Genomic DNA, 15,023 nt, shown 5'->3' on the forward strand with positions numbered 1-15,023 from the left:
GGAAGAAGGACAACAATCAGAAGCCGATCGTGTCGACTTTCAACCCTGCCAATCAAACTGTTACAGTCACTACGTGAGCCCCCAGCTACACGACCAGCCCTCTGCCACCTCGCACGGCAACGATACGATAACCGGGCCTTTAGGCCTTGATGATAGATTATGAATAGAAGAGAAGTCCGGAAGATGCCGGATTAGGTAAGCGATCTGGATCGCTTACATGATATGACGACATAGGTCTAGAAAACCTATATATGTTATCAAGATAGAAGGCAAGCCTCGTGTTGCCTCATGTACTGATAGAAGGACGCCTCGCGGTCCTTATCCTAGATAGAAGCCTGCCTCATGCATGGTATCTCTGACTCGATAGATAAGCAGATTAGAACCCAGCTTCAAGCTGAGCTTAGATACGATAGAGTAGCCTTATATAAGGTCGAGGATTAAAGTAGATGTTCCTTACTTTAATCCTACTGGGTTTTACCTTGAACTCCTTGTCTTGCTAAAGCTACCTGCTTGACATCAGATCCGTACCTTCAGAAGGACTTGAGACCCCTTCTGCCTGTAAACCGCTATCATCGTTCGCCTCCGTGAACGTACGCAACTTCCGCTCTTCTGTGGAAGCCGACCTCGGACTCTCAGCACGAGATATCACTGTTTGTGATCGTCGCTGTTAGATCATCCCAGTCCGCACGCGACACACGTCGTAACAAAGGATTAAAGTCCCCTTATTGTACGCCTCCATCACAGGCTACAAGATAACTGATCGCACTTGCTGTCAACGTTACCGACACTCGTAGAACCCCGAACCCAGATCCCGAAAGGATTTTCATATCCCTGATCTAGAACCCTGATCGTACCGGCCTGACCAGTCGCAAGAATATAAGAACCGCCGTCACTGTGGAAAGCTCCAAGAAAAGGATACCACGAAGATCGTAGAAACCATCTACAATATGGCAACTACCAGAAACACCTTCACCGCCGCACACCTCACCGGGAAGGAGACTCGCCTCTGTTTGCGAGAGAAGAAATGTTTTGTGTGCCACGTCATCGGACACAAAGCTGCGAGCTGTCCTCAATGGACCCGAACCTCACGGAGAAAGATGATCGAAGAAGAACCCCTGCACACTATCAAAGTAGCCGGGGCTAAGGATGATCTACGGGTGAACGCCACCCTGATTTCCAGAACAAGAAGTAACCCCATCGCGACATCTATGATCATAGATTCTGGGGCGTGTCAGTCCTTCGTCAACCAGGACATAATCACGCAGCACCACATCTTGACGCACCAGCTAGAGAACCCCCTGACACTCTCAAACGCTGACGGATCCTGCTTCGGAAAGAAGCCAATAGAAAGGTTTTGCAACCTTACTTTCCAGATCGATGAACGGGTAATTTCCGAAAGGTTTTACCTAGCCGAACTTGGTCCGAAAGACAAGTTCCTGCTTGGACGACCTTGGCTTACCAACCAGAACCCCCTGATCAATTGGAAAACCGGCACGGTAACCCTCAGAAGTACCGCAGATTCCCGAAAGAAGCAGAAAGAAATAGATTCTGATCGGAAGAAGAACGGCAAGACGCCCCTCTTCCTGAAAGAAGAAAAGAAGGTAGCATTGAAGAGGAAACGATCGGCATCCCCGACTACTCCCCGCACCTTCTCTTCGGGCACAGTACCATTAGCCCGAACGACACGAATTGCACCGGCCCACGAAGAGCCGCAGAACGGAACCCCCGTTGAACCTTCAGAAACCGCACCACAGCCCGCGAAAACTGTGACGAAGAAAGACTCACTGCCAAGAATCGACCTTGCAGCGAAAAAATATGAACAGAAAAGACCGGCCACTGATCCGGAGACAACTCAGAAGAAGACTTCCAGACCGGCGCTGATATCTGACCACATTTATCCCGAACCGCCACGAACGAAGAAGATTGTACCGGCTGTTCAGCCGATGAAGATTGAAGAAGATCCCGCACCTGCCCGATTTGAATTCTCGGCAGAGCCTGCACAAGTCCTTGGGAAGGGACGTGCAATAATGAACGAAGAACCGCCTGTATCCAAGGCGCCCAGACTGGCCCCTGAACCAGAAATAACTCAGAGATTCGAATTTTCTGGAGAACCGATATCCGTTCTCGGAAAAGGACGAGCAGTCCGAATCGAAGACCCCCCCACCGCCAAGAAACTCAGATTCTATGAAAGTCCTGAGTCTGCAATGGAGGAAGACCCCGAACCGGCATATTTAACCGCCGATGAACCGCCGAATTCCCTCAACCTCTCCACGACACCCGCGCATAATTCCGAAGAAGCAATGACGCTATCTTCAGACACCGAACTCCCTCCTGTGTTACAAGAAGCCCAGGATATTTTCATCGAACGAATCGCTTCAATCCATGAAGCATATCGTCAAAATGAAATAAAAAAGGAAGCACAAGACGCCGGGCCCAGTTTTGTCCGATTTATCGACATGGACAACTCCGAGGATGACGAGGATGAAGACAAAGATGCACCCTCTTCGCATGATCTGCGAATGGTAGATTCAGAAGGAAACGACTTTGAAGACGACGGCCCGCTCCCTGGCCTAGACTTCTGATTGGATATGATTAGTCGGTGACTAATGGCTTAGTAAGGGGGTGAAATCCTCCATTTTACTTATTCTTCCACGCCTACTCCACCCTGAACACTGATCACCAATCCCAAACTCGACCAACTTCTACGTTGGTCCGGAACGACCTAAAACTAGATAAGGTCCGGAACGACCCTAAACTACGATTGCCCGTAATGACATAAAACTAGACGATGAACAAGGACGAACCCCGGAAAAACTCCTGCAAGCTTCGGGACCCCTCACATCACTGCACTTCGACCACCCGAGTAGACCATATATAAACAAAGGGTAATAGAAGACGATCTCCCCGCTGGACGACCCCAAGAAACTCCTGCAAGCCTTGGCACCCACGCTCGGACCCCCACCTTCGACATCTAATAAAGAATCTAGAAATAGATCTCTACAGAAGATAAAAAGATCAGACCTCCGGAACGAGGCTAAACTATCACGAAACGAACTCCACGGAAACTCCTGCAAGCCCTTGGAACCCTCTAGAACCCATCATGGCAATGACGACCACCCTCTGATGACGACCTGATCTTTCAAACAAAGATAAAGGATGATAGTACCTATCACGGCACTTTCCCTCTGATAGCGAAGAAGAATCTTGAACACGAGTTAGCCTCATGGCTAGATAAAGACGATAAGAGATAACGATAAAGATAAGTTTAGAATGAATCGGAGCTTGGATTGATCTGGAAGAAGGTTATAAACCCTCTCGATCCCCGAACATCTCTCCCAACGAACCTCCATCATCATCATGACAAACTCCATCGATAACGACTCTATCAAGACTACACTGAAGGACTCCGACTACGGGATCGTCCTCAGGATGACAGAAAATAGCGCGTTCAATGAAGCCGCTATCCTGACCCCCGCGTACTCCCAAGCGATCGACAAAATCCTTGGTGAACAAGACGCCAGAACTGCGGCGAGCACCTCCCTCACCGTCTGCATTATACGAACCACGAAGCTGCTGGAAGATGTAGCCAATCGTGTTGACCTTGATGAAGCAACTCGGAAACTTGCTATACTTCATCTGCAACGGCGGATCAGAAACTTCGCACTTCACCTACTCCCCCTCGACTTCTCTGATATCACCGACCTAGCGATAAAAGAAGTTGAAGTGAAGCCCGTTATAGAAGAACCCCGCCCGGTACGCCCGCTAAGAAGAAAGGCGGCTACCATAGATCGAACCCGTAGGACGCTCTGCAAGCGCTGCGGAGGATACGGACATCAGTTCAGAAGATGTCCAGATTATGTTTGTTGCATCTGCGATGAACTAGGGCCTGACCATCTGTCGGTCCACTGCCCGCGACTCAACGGACGCATTGTACTCCAAGAGTTTAGCGATGAAGAGAAGTTTTTCGAAGCTCTCTTAGATTGGGAGCATAACCACAAGGCACTCGCGGATCTAGAACTTCAGCATCCCACTGAACTTTCCCCTGCCCCCGAAACTCCCTCAGTACCTTCCGTCTCCACGTCAGCAACCCCCGCACCACTTGTTGCTACAATGGAGGAAGACGTTTAAGATGTACAAAGCCGGTGACTTTGTGCGTAGTAATGGGGTAATGTTACAGTCACTACGTGAGCCCCCAGCTACACGACCAGCCCTCTGCCACCTCGCACGGCAACGATACGATAACCGGGCCTTTAGGCCTTGATGATAGATTATGAATAGAAGAGAAGTCCGGAAGATGCCGGATTAGGTAAGCGATCTGGATCGCTTACATGATATGACGACATAGGTCTAGAAAACCTATATATGTTATCAAGATAGAAGGCAAGCCTCGTGTTGCCTCATGTACTGATAGAAGGACGCCTCGCGGTCCTTATCCTAGATAGAAGCCTGCCTCATGCATGGTATCTCTGACTCGATAGATAAGCAGATTAGAACCCAGCTTCAAGCTGAGCTTAGATACGATAGAGTAGCCTTATATAAGGTCGAGGATTAAAGTAGATGTTCCTTACTTTAATCCTACTGGGTTTTACCTTGAACTCCTTGTCTTGCTAAAGCTACCTGCTTGACATCAGATCCGTACCTTCAGAAGGACTTGAGACCCCTTCTGCCTGTAAACCGCTATCATCGTTCGCCTCCGTGAACGTACGCAACTTCCGCTCTTCTGTGGAAGCCGACCTCGGACTCTCAGCACGAGATATCACTGTTTGTGATCGTCGCTGTTAGATCATCCCAGTCCGCACGCGACACACGTCGTAACACAAACACATTGCAGTGTTGTGTTGCTCACGATGCCCGGTACCATATCAAGTAAACCTGATGATCTCACTGCTAGGCTGAGCAGAGTGGGTCTGCCAACTCTTGGTCCTACTCCTGAGGCTCAGGTGAACAATTCAGTCGAACTCCCTCCATCTCCGATTCCTTCATCCACGCCATATCCTCGCAGGACCTCTTCAGCCTCTGTAGGCTCTACCTCTGAGCCCTTGAAATCATCCTCTGCATTTACGTTGAAGGGTGAAATCAGACATTCCACAGATCTTCTCATTGCCGAAATTGTTGTAGACTCAAAACTCTATCCAGTGGGCTACAAAGTTCTTATTACACCTCATCCACAAGACAATGCAAAGTTTATCTCCCTCGAAATCTCCCGTGAGAACGGCATGGAACTGGCTCCCAGTGCAAGTACAACCAACCTACCCATCAGTTCAAATGTATACACCATTCCTGCTTCGCCACTGCACTCATCAGGACTGAATGCTAATCGGCCACTGCAACATCTCCTAAGGTTGACTTTGCCCACAGCCCAATATCAGGTGTCTACGGTAAAAGATCCACTTACGAGTGAAATCAGGACGGCACCTCCAAAGCCTCAGTGGTTTAATGATTTGCATGAAAAAGGGTTTGTGGTGCAGGTAGAGATTAAGCCTATCATAACGCCTGCTTTGGGTGTCAAGAAGAGTGATGGTGGCGTGAGTGTGAAGGTCGGCGGCACGACTGTTGGAATTGCTAGTGAGAAGGAGTCATTAACTGCACTTGGGCATGATGAGCTTCAGGATGATCGAGTCTCTCGTATGCCCATGTTGCAAAGGTCGGTCATCAATCAGGTCCATGCGTGAGCCGTTGTTGATGCACATTATCAGATCCGCAGACGATGGAGACTCGTTCCCCGACGAGCTCAAAGAGTCCCTGTCCTGCAAAGATTTGAAGCATTACCGGCATCATTCTCTTCTCCTCTCTGATGATCAGATTCATCGTGCAATTCGCTAAAGGCCAGCCTCCCAGGTGGCGAATTTCAACCATGGCATACACGACTTTTCTAATTGGTGCGCGACAGGTCTGCTGACCAGAATGGTATGGCTTTTGTCCAGATTCTCATCATCTTGCTGTGTTGTGTTATTCAGCTTACCGTATTCTGATCGGAGCCATATAACATCCAGGGTGGAACTGGCGAGTTTTTTTTTGTGGGCCGGCTGCTGGTAATTATCCTATTTAGGAAGTTTTCCTATCATGTCAATCCCCGAACATATTAAAAGGTCTCTTCAATTCGCTCTGTTCTCCCATTGAACTTGTTCCCTCACCATAGCTTCTCCCTGTCTCTCCTTTACCTTCTGGCTTACTCCGCCTCATTGGTTTGCTTCACCTTGCTCTTCCATTACCTCACTTCTTCCAGTCACTCTATCCCGCCATGCCTTCCGAGTCACCGTCTGATCAGGACTCTGATGACGGTTCCGAATGCCAAGTTTTACCTCTGGTACACCCAGATCCATCCCAAGCGATGCCTACCTCTTCTAGTGCAAGGGCAAAACATTGTATCGCTGCCTTAGAAGAAGAGCTTGAGATGATGAGGCAAGAGAGAGGAGGCAAACAGAGGTAAGTGTATCATGCATGTTACCCGTCGCACTTGCTAATATTAACCTATTCTTGAAGAAAGACCAGCTAGTATGTTGCACAAGGCAGGGCCGTTTGTCGCATGGTCTGCCTCTATACTAGCTTGGAGGACTTGGTCAACGAGAATGATCACAGGTATGAACATCGCTCAGACAATGTGGTATCAACTTTGGAGTACGTCATTGACTCTTTCCTCTACCATTTTTATGAATTGTATTATCATACAGGCAGGATTGCATGCAACGGGGCTACATTGAACTCTTGTGGACACTGCCATGGTTTCATGAGAAGATTGGAGAATTTGAACATGAAGAATCCGAAGATATGTTAAAAAAGGTATGTAATATTTGTTTGCAAAGAATTTGTCTAATTGTCTTTTAGCTCAAAACAAGGAGCAGATGCCGCACGTGGCAATGATACCTCCTGCCTCAAGGAGCTCATCACTGCATGGGTTAATCAGGAATTTTGACCATCTCCGCTGATCAAGCCTCACGACAAGCACTCATGAGGCTTTACAAGTGATATCTGTTGGGCGTTGCTCTGCCCTAGTGAGTGGGACTGAAACAATGACCGGTGAGCACCAATACTTGTCGAGCATTGCATGATGCTGATGTTTGGGTAGCATGAAGGCTGGTATCTGCGATCAAACGACAGATTACATCATGTCGGAGAACTCTTGGCTGATGTTCACTTGTGAGGGTTACAAAGTCAACTGTGACAACCTTGAAGAAGGTTTCCTCAAGTCCAAGCTTTTGGTTCTGGTTAGTTGGCTTGGTACTACTGCTTTGTTACTGTTTTTCCTCACTGCGCCCTAGGCTTTCAAGGCCATCTTTACATCACCTTCTTCTGCGAAGGAAGCTGATGGCGATGGTGATGGAGCCGACATTCTTGAGAACACCAGGCGTGCCCGGCAAAAATCAGATCATACTAAGGTAAAAATGTGCGTTGCCTTGATCATCAACATGCGAAAGGTCACGCCTCGTGCCATCGCATATGTCATTTGTCAAGTAAGCAGATCGTATTAACTACTATTTGGATGTCTAGCATCTAACTTTTGTATGGCAGGTACGTTTCACTCTATCAGGTGTCTCATCATGGCGCACCATGGACAGCGACTTTGATTATGAAGTCTTCTGGAACAACATTGTGGACTTCTTTGAGGATGTCCCTGGCCCTGCCGCACAATGAAGGATGAATAAGCTTCTCGAATGGTGGACTAGGTAATGACTTTGTTGTTTCTTATGTAGCAGCCCGGATAACTGACATTCTATCTAGAAAGATTTTTGGAACAAACCATCATGAAGATCTGATGCCGGACATTGTATTCCATATGTCCATCAACACACTAACCCAGCAGAGGAAAGCGATGGAGGACGCCGCTTTTGACTCTGACTGAAGCTACTAACTCTTTCTGTCCCATGTTCTTGCCGTTCGCTATATTAACCCCCTTCCTTTACACGCACCCCTTGTGGTCTCCACTGCACCTAGTACTGATCCAAGATGTCCACATTCATGTCTACTTCCTTCTCTTCCTTTACCTACAATGTATCGTATAATCCCTACTGCGCATATGAATTCATATTTGCACACTATAACTGCGTGATTGTGAGTCATTATCGAATCAAATTATCTGTTTAGAATTGCAAGTCATTTGAGGTATTTTCAATGACAATTAATACTGTTAAACATGATGATCGCAATGAAAATTAATGCAAGGTCCAATGCTGCCCAGTGACCAGGAAAGTGTCTCTTTATACGACCGTGGTGAAGACCGCACTAACCAGAAATGCTGCTCTTTCACTAAAATGCTCTTGGTTCGAGCAGTGTTCCACAATCTCTGACTGTAGAGGATAGGTTGACAGTCCAAATCATATACTATGTGATATGCTCACTATAACTAAATGTATTGTACCATCTAATGCTAGCAAGCAATAACGAACTTTTTACTTTATATAACTGTAGCGACGACTGCACCGCAGAAGATATGTTGCGTGGCTGTGTGATGGACCGCCGCACATGTTCTAAATAGAAAAACCTCAGTTGAGGGAATCAACCACATTCTCGAACTGAAAAAATTCAGCTCACATACTCACAGAAGATAGGTGCATTGGGTGGGTGAAGAAAATGTTGCAGACATTAGAATACGAAGACAAATATCAATGAATAGTAGAATCAGCAGAACAAATTCCTGACTTAGCATCGCCTGTTCTCATGGTGCACATATACAACTGATTCAAAATGTCCCTGTCTGAGTGATGACCCGGTGTATCTGCTAAATTGAACACTGAACATAGCTTGTCATCTCCTTGAAAACTCTATGATTTTGCTCAGCAGTATCCATATCATCAAGTGTTGTGTCCCCGCCAATTCGGTATCTTAACAACACATATTATATGACTTTGCCAAACGGGATCAGAATGCTCTGACTTCTCCCACAAAAGCAATCTGAGAATTTAGTACCTTCGTGGTAGTTGCCCATAGCTTTGCCAATAGAAAAAATTCCTATAATGTTTAAAATCTGGTGTCAAGTGGCGTGTCATTCCAGTTAGGTAGCAAATTCGGTCTTTGGTCACACAATGGGGCATAAGGAATGAGTCGTGAATGCCCATTCATCAGAATGACACCTCCAAGATGGGCAGTTTCTTCTATCACTCTCCTATCAGTTGAGAAGTATATTGGTGTGCTGACATGTCCCACAGTTGTCTCATTTTTCAAACGCACCTCTCATGCTAGTATTTGCCAATTGGTTTGTGAATGGAGGATGTTGAATATCAGCAATTTTTAAGTGTGCTTGTTCATGCAGGATATGATTTTACAGTTTTCGAAAAATCTTTGCAATATATTTAATGTTTCATTTAGGGAACATGTTCTGTCTTTGGCCATACAGTGTAGCCTTGCGAATGAATTGTGAATGCCTAAGTGCTAGATGTTGTACCAAAGACAGGCATTTTCTTCTGTGACTCTCCTATTGGTTGAGATGTATGTTGACTTGTTCACGTGGGACATAATTTTAGGGTTTTTAGCATCACACAAGGACATCTTGCCTATGGGAGTGGCGAACTGGGCACGTTGTCTGGACAGTCATGATGCAAAATTCACTTGTTTGTCTGGCATCATATCTTTGAATTACATGTGAGTTCACACATAAAATGATACAATGAGGATAGGACACCTTGATGCTTTGTCTCGCCAATAACAATGTAAAATGTACTTGGTTGGCTTAGGTAATGTCTTCGATATGCAGACCAATTTATACATAAAATAATGCATTGAGGGTAGGACACCTTGGCCGGTTGACCTAAGAATTCTTCCTGCCCTCATAAAGTCACACATCACAAGGTAAACCCCCCCACCAGATTTACGGAGATTCTTGTGATTGTTAACTATATATAGCTAATTATTACATTTTAATTTGTTCACTGGTTCACTGATGGACCTGTACGACTATGCGTCAAACACCCACTATAAATAATTCCGACTCAGAAGCTGATGTTTGTGTCACATGTGCAACATGGTCACGGGAGTTGTACTGAAACAGAAATTTGAATTGGCAGTCCGAGGATGACATCAATGACAGCCACCTCAAGTCGATGTCCTCTCCCTCATCATTGAAGCTCACATGTCCCATTAATATATTCCCATCACCTTCAAGCTTCAGGCTTCAAGCTTCAAGCTTTCAAGGCTTCCCTACAGGTGCCAATGACATAGTAAATATTTCATACAGTTGGTTGCATCCAAGTTGACATTCTTTTCTAATTTCTCTGTCCAGGCAACATCATCTTCTCACCCGCTATCAGCTCAATCGGATGAGTCATATACAATCATTCAGCTGCCGTCTTCAGTGGTTTTAACATTGTTTGCATTACCATACAAAATACAAGCCCTCGACAATATGGAAATACACAGCATGACCTGGTTAACCCTGAATGTAACATCTTCTCTTTCTCAGCCGAACTACACCCATGGTCTGACTCATTCCACCCACCCTCCGCCTTCTACTGCTCATTCTGAACCTATCTCAATTTCAAATGCTGTGTGTCGTTCATCGTCCGTTTCGTCCCACAGTCACACGTAGTGGCCTAGAAGAAGGATATATCAGACTTGAAGGCGAGTCCCTCTATATTACCTTCATATCTGTTTCATCATCTTCCCACTCTACCTACAGTTCTTAGTGGAAAGAATATTCAAGTCCCTTCTGAGCGCATTCCTGCTGGCATCTACATATCCATCAATGTTGACTCCAGTAGGCACTGGAAATCAGTCATTAGTGTCTTATCATCTGATAGATCTGTAATGTGGACGAATTCTGTCGCTCTGTAAAGTTCATGCAGACTTTCGGGCGCTATGCAAGAACTGATTATCGGTTTATAGATCATTACACTCCTCACCTGTGTTGTCAGTGGAGATCAGGGCGTCCTTTGAGCTTGGTCGAACGCTAGGCAGTGGAGAGCTCATCGGTGAACTTCAGATGTCTTGGGATGAGCTGCTTGATCATGGAGATGAGCCATTTGGTGAGTGATTCGCTTCTCATTCATACACATATACTAACGTCTCATAGATATATCCTTCCCACCCGTGCGCAGTGTCCACCCTTCCCTTGAGCTGAAGGTTGCCATTGTACACGCTTGCGATGATCAGGATGATGCACTGTTTGACGTGAGTGATGCTGGTATCTGTCGTGTTAGCTTTTGCTGACATAATGCAAACTGCAGTCCCTTGTAGACTGCGAGATTGCTTGAGACACAGATGCGGGCCACAAACAATTTGCCAAATACATGAGATGCGAGAAAGTCTCTCACCTGAACAACACTGTAAACCATTTTCAGTCGGTTCTGGACCAGTGTCCGGTCAACCATCCAGACCATGCTACGGTTCTCACCAACCTCGCGTTGGCCCGCCTTAAACACATATTACAGTGACCTATCTCCATATAATACGAGGGAACGGACATGCATAATATCCCGTATGATACGGGCCAGCGGACCATGGGCCCAGGATAACAATATCCTTGACTATGATGGATGGGCTGGGAGGCAAATTATTCCCGATGGAGGCGGGTGGGCCCATGCAGGGAATATATAGAGTAGATGAGTGGGCTGATGTACATGAATATTAGGTAGACGGGTGGGCCGAGGTAGTTGGATATTATGCAGATGGGTGTATTAAGGTAGATGTGTATGAGATAGATGGGTAGGTACTTGTTATCACATTCACGGGTGGGCCCAGACACATATTAAATTAGATGGGTGGGCCAAGGGTATCATAAAATATTGTATTAGACAGGTGAGCCGAGGGTATTATAAAATATTGTATTATATGGGTGGGCCCAGATGCATATTAATTAGACCGGTGGGCCGAGGGTGGTATAAAATATAGATGAGTGGGCCCATGTGTATCATAATTGTAGACATGATGGAGCTGAGGTAGTTGTACATCAACCAAATCAGAGGAGGTAATAAATCAAAGTTACCAAGTTCCCGGAGCATCAGGTGATCTCCTGACATGGCGGTGCGAAGCTTGTGTTGCCCTACAAGACGCCAAGTTCCGACCACCAGAATTTGAGTCAACTGTACCGAGTTCCAAGTTCCAGGACCCAGAACTCAACACATAATTTAGTTAATACTTTTTGATGGTGCACAGGTTGTCTTGCAGAATGTGGAATCCGGGGTGCGAGGCTTGTGTTGCCCTATGAGAAGCCAAGTTCCGACCACCAGAATTTGAGTCAACTGTACCGAGTTCCGGGACCCGGAACTCAACACATAATTTGGTTAATACTTTCCGTGTTAAATGGCCAACCGAAGTTGAGATGTTTCTGAAGAGAGCAGCAGGTGCTCTTTTGACATGGCCTTTGATGGTGCTTAGGTTGTCTTGCAGAATGTGGAATCCGGGGTGTGAAGCTTGTGTTGCCCTACGAGAAGCCAAGTTCCGACCACCAAAATGTGAGTCAACCGTACTCAGAGGAGGTAATAAATCAAAGTTACCGAGTTCCCAGACCAGCAGGTGATCTCCTGACATGGCTGTGCGAAGCTTGTGTTGCCCTACGAGACGCCAAATTACGACCACCCAAATATGGGTCAACCGTACCGACTTCCGAGTTCTGGGACCCGGGAGTTGACAAATGAATATCTGATGACCAGCACACTTCCAATCAGGTAGTATTTCATTGAGCAATGGATAATAATACATCTTTGACAGCCAAAATTATCCAAGGCTCCCTTATCTGATCCTCTCTATCTCCACCCCCTATAACACCAAAGTCCGGACATCCAGCATTCAGCGTCTGATTTCCCAAGATTAACATCCAGCATGAATGGTTCTTCCCCTTCCCCTCCTGATAGCATAAACATCTGGCGCACTTGGGCCCTGACTGTGACTTATGAAGCAGGGGAATATACCGAACAGAAATTCAAGGCAGAGAAGACTGGAGAAGGCCCAGTCATACCTTCCCCCAACCTAGACACTGATCTGGTGATGGCGTGCGATCGCTTGGCTGATGTACTCATAAAGGCATATAAAAATCCCAGTGGGTCTTCGTGCAGATTCGGAAAATTCGTTTTATCATTCAAATTCCTGCATGACAGTTCAGATGCAGATGGATATTGCAAGATATAGCAAATTGATCTCCCTGAAGGACACCGGGCATAATGAACATAGAGAGGCGAGGTTGCTTGAGAGGTGTCCTCCTGGCCATGAAGGCAAAAGGTTGGTCGACGAACCTGCCACAATTGTCGATGCATCCGGTGCCATCATTGCATGGTACCTCCCAGGCGCCCTGACCGACACCACCCAGGTGTGTAATATACATTGTTACTCAATGGATATTGAATATTAATGGAACCTACAGAAGGAAATCAGGGAGGCCACCGATTTGCTCGCTCCAAGCCTCGAAAAAAGTGTAAGGGCTGATGGCAATTGGCGAACTAATCAAAAGTTGTTCAACCGGGGCTCGGAAGATGTTGGACCAACTCCCGGATGCATCAATCTATCTCCGGCATGGTTTCAACAGGGACACGAGGTAGGATCTGATGGGATGGTGATTCCGGCAGTCATACTCACCAATCCCAAAGAATGTGTCAGATCCAGAGGTATCTGCATCATTGAAGGGACCTTCCTGCGAGAATATTCTCAAAGCCATTGCAAGGCCAGCAGCCATCGCGTCCGCGGCACTCAGAGTCATGCATCCTGAGCAGTACTGGGCAGGGTTGAGAACCTTGTCAAACCTTGGAAATATAGCAGTAAGCAAGGATCTGCCACAGATGCCGGAGGCCCTGCAGTACTGGGCATCCGTGTTTAACACCCTCTCCATCATTTCCAATCAGGAAACCCCCCATCATCGAGACCACATGTCCATTGCTGAATGCTTCGACATTCTCACCACTGTGGGGAACTATTCTAATGCTCGGATGACAATGCCAAACCTTCAGCTGGAGTTCAAGTACAATTCCGGCTGTATGATTGCGTTTTCTGGAAGGATTGTGAGACATGGAGTTTATGATGTGGAAGGGGATCGGATTGCTTGGGCATGGTATATGAGGGATGCTGTTCACATTTACGCTGGTGTTCCATTATGTGGATGGGCTAGTGTGGATGGTGCATACAGCGTGTGAAAGATCAAACAAAGAGCAAGCATTGTGACCTATATACATTCCAACAAATGAATACCATGTACCAATAGTTATCCGGACCTCAATACTCAATTTTGAGCATTTGCAAAGTGATATGTGGGACTGAATAATTTGGATGCAAGCCTCAGTATTCAATAATTGGAACTCGTGACTTGACATATGGGAGTCCCAGGTGCCGGGTTACTGAGTCCCAACACCCGGACCTCAGCACGTGATATTTGAGACTGGGGGAAGATGTATAAATACGCTCAAATTAACATTTGTTATTGCCATACACATTTGACAAAACCCTGAGCCCCGACATTGTGGACTCCGGACTCAACACTGTTCTGAATACCGAGTCCCGGACGCCCAGGTCCTGAGTCCTGAATTTCGGAGGTCGGGGTTCGGCGACCCGGAGCTTGGCAACTGTGTTGGGTGTCAGGGTATCCAGAGCATTGGAGATAGCATGTGTCAGTATTTTGCGTTTCATGGTTCATGTTTCGTGGTTATGGAATCGGGCGTCAGCGAGTACTGGGTAGGTAGAGTATACAAGTACCAAGGACTATCTATTGAGTAGGTACAGTATACAAGTACCAAGTATTAAGTACTTAGCAGGTAAAGTATACTGCAATGTGTCTACTATCAGACATTGATCAATATTTACATGTTACTTGAGTCCTCAAAGGCCTCAATGATGGTATCTAATATCTTCAGCATTTCGGAGGTTGACTCCCTTACCCTTTGCATCCTCCGGAGGTCAGCATCTGCTTTCCGCAGCTTGTCGCATGTTTCAGCCCATGCCATCCTGAATGGTCTGTCAGCCTCAAGAATTTGGGCTACTGTAGGGGCAGGAAGATCTCCATGACGCTGTTGGTAATCACCCAGGCGATCTACAATTGATTGAACTTGCAGGATATTAGCAGAGATAAATAATCAAATGTTGCATACTTACCTTCAGCTTGATCATAAGAT

At 46.4% G+C, this 15,023-nt stretch overlaps 4 protein-coding genes across 4 annotated transcripts; all 4 read left to right on the forward strand.

The window, feature by feature from the left end:
* Positions 1 to 3,357: 3,357 nt before the first annotated feature.
* Positions 3,358 to 4,128, forward strand: F5891DRAFT_982818 (uncharacterized protein; the record flags this gene model as incomplete). The annotated part of the gene is made up of 1 exon (XM_041377256.1): positions 3,358 to 4,128. One exon carries the CDS (start codon positions 3,358 to 3,360, stop codon positions 4,126 to 4,128), a length of 771 nt encoding a protein of 256 aa, XP_041222795.1.
* Positions 4,129 to 4,817: 689 nt separating this feature from the next.
* On the forward strand, positions 4,818 to 5,823 carry F5891DRAFT_1243156 (uncharacterized protein; the record flags this gene model as incomplete). The annotated part of the gene is made up of 2 exons (XM_041369760.1): positions 4,818 to 5,644; positions 5,697 to 5,823. Exons 1-2 carry the CDS (start codon positions 4,848 to 4,850, stop codon positions 5,821 to 5,823), a joined length of 924 nt encoding a protein of 307 aa, XP_041222796.1. The 5' UTR covers positions 4,818 to 4,847.
* Positions 5,824 to 7,064: 1,241 nt separating this feature from the next.
* Positions 7,065 to 7,578, forward strand: F5891DRAFT_911792 (uncharacterized protein; the record flags this gene model as incomplete). The annotated part of the gene is made up of 3 exons (XM_041373637.1): positions 7,065 to 7,205; positions 7,260 to 7,451; positions 7,510 to 7,578. Coding segments are annotated over 3 exons (402 nt in total), but the record flags the coding sequence as incomplete, so codon positions are not given.
* A 2,312-nt stretch (positions 7,579 to 9,890) lies between these two features.
* On the forward strand, positions 9,891 to 11,183 carry F5891DRAFT_1192162 (uncharacterized protein; the record flags this gene model as incomplete). The annotated part of the gene is made up of 7 exons (XM_041367564.1): positions 9,891 to 9,935; positions 9,999 to 10,151; positions 10,214 to 10,477; positions 10,528 to 10,760; positions 10,816 to 10,955; positions 11,003 to 11,100; positions 11,157 to 11,183. The coding sequence occupies 7 exons, from the start codon at positions 9,891 to 9,893 to the stop codon at positions 11,181 to 11,183; spliced, it is 960 nt and encodes a 319-aa protein (XP_041222798.1).
* Positions 11,184 to 15,023: the final 3,840 nt, after the last annotated feature.

The sequence above is a fragment of the Suillus fuscotomentosus genome, assembly GCF_016647785.1.
Source record: "Suillus fuscotomentosus strain FC203 chromosome Unknown F5891scaffold_48, whole genome shotgun sequence".
NCBI classification, from domain to species: Eukaryota; Fungi; Basidiomycota; class Agaricomycetes; order Boletales; family Suillaceae; genus Suillus; species Suillus fuscotomentosus.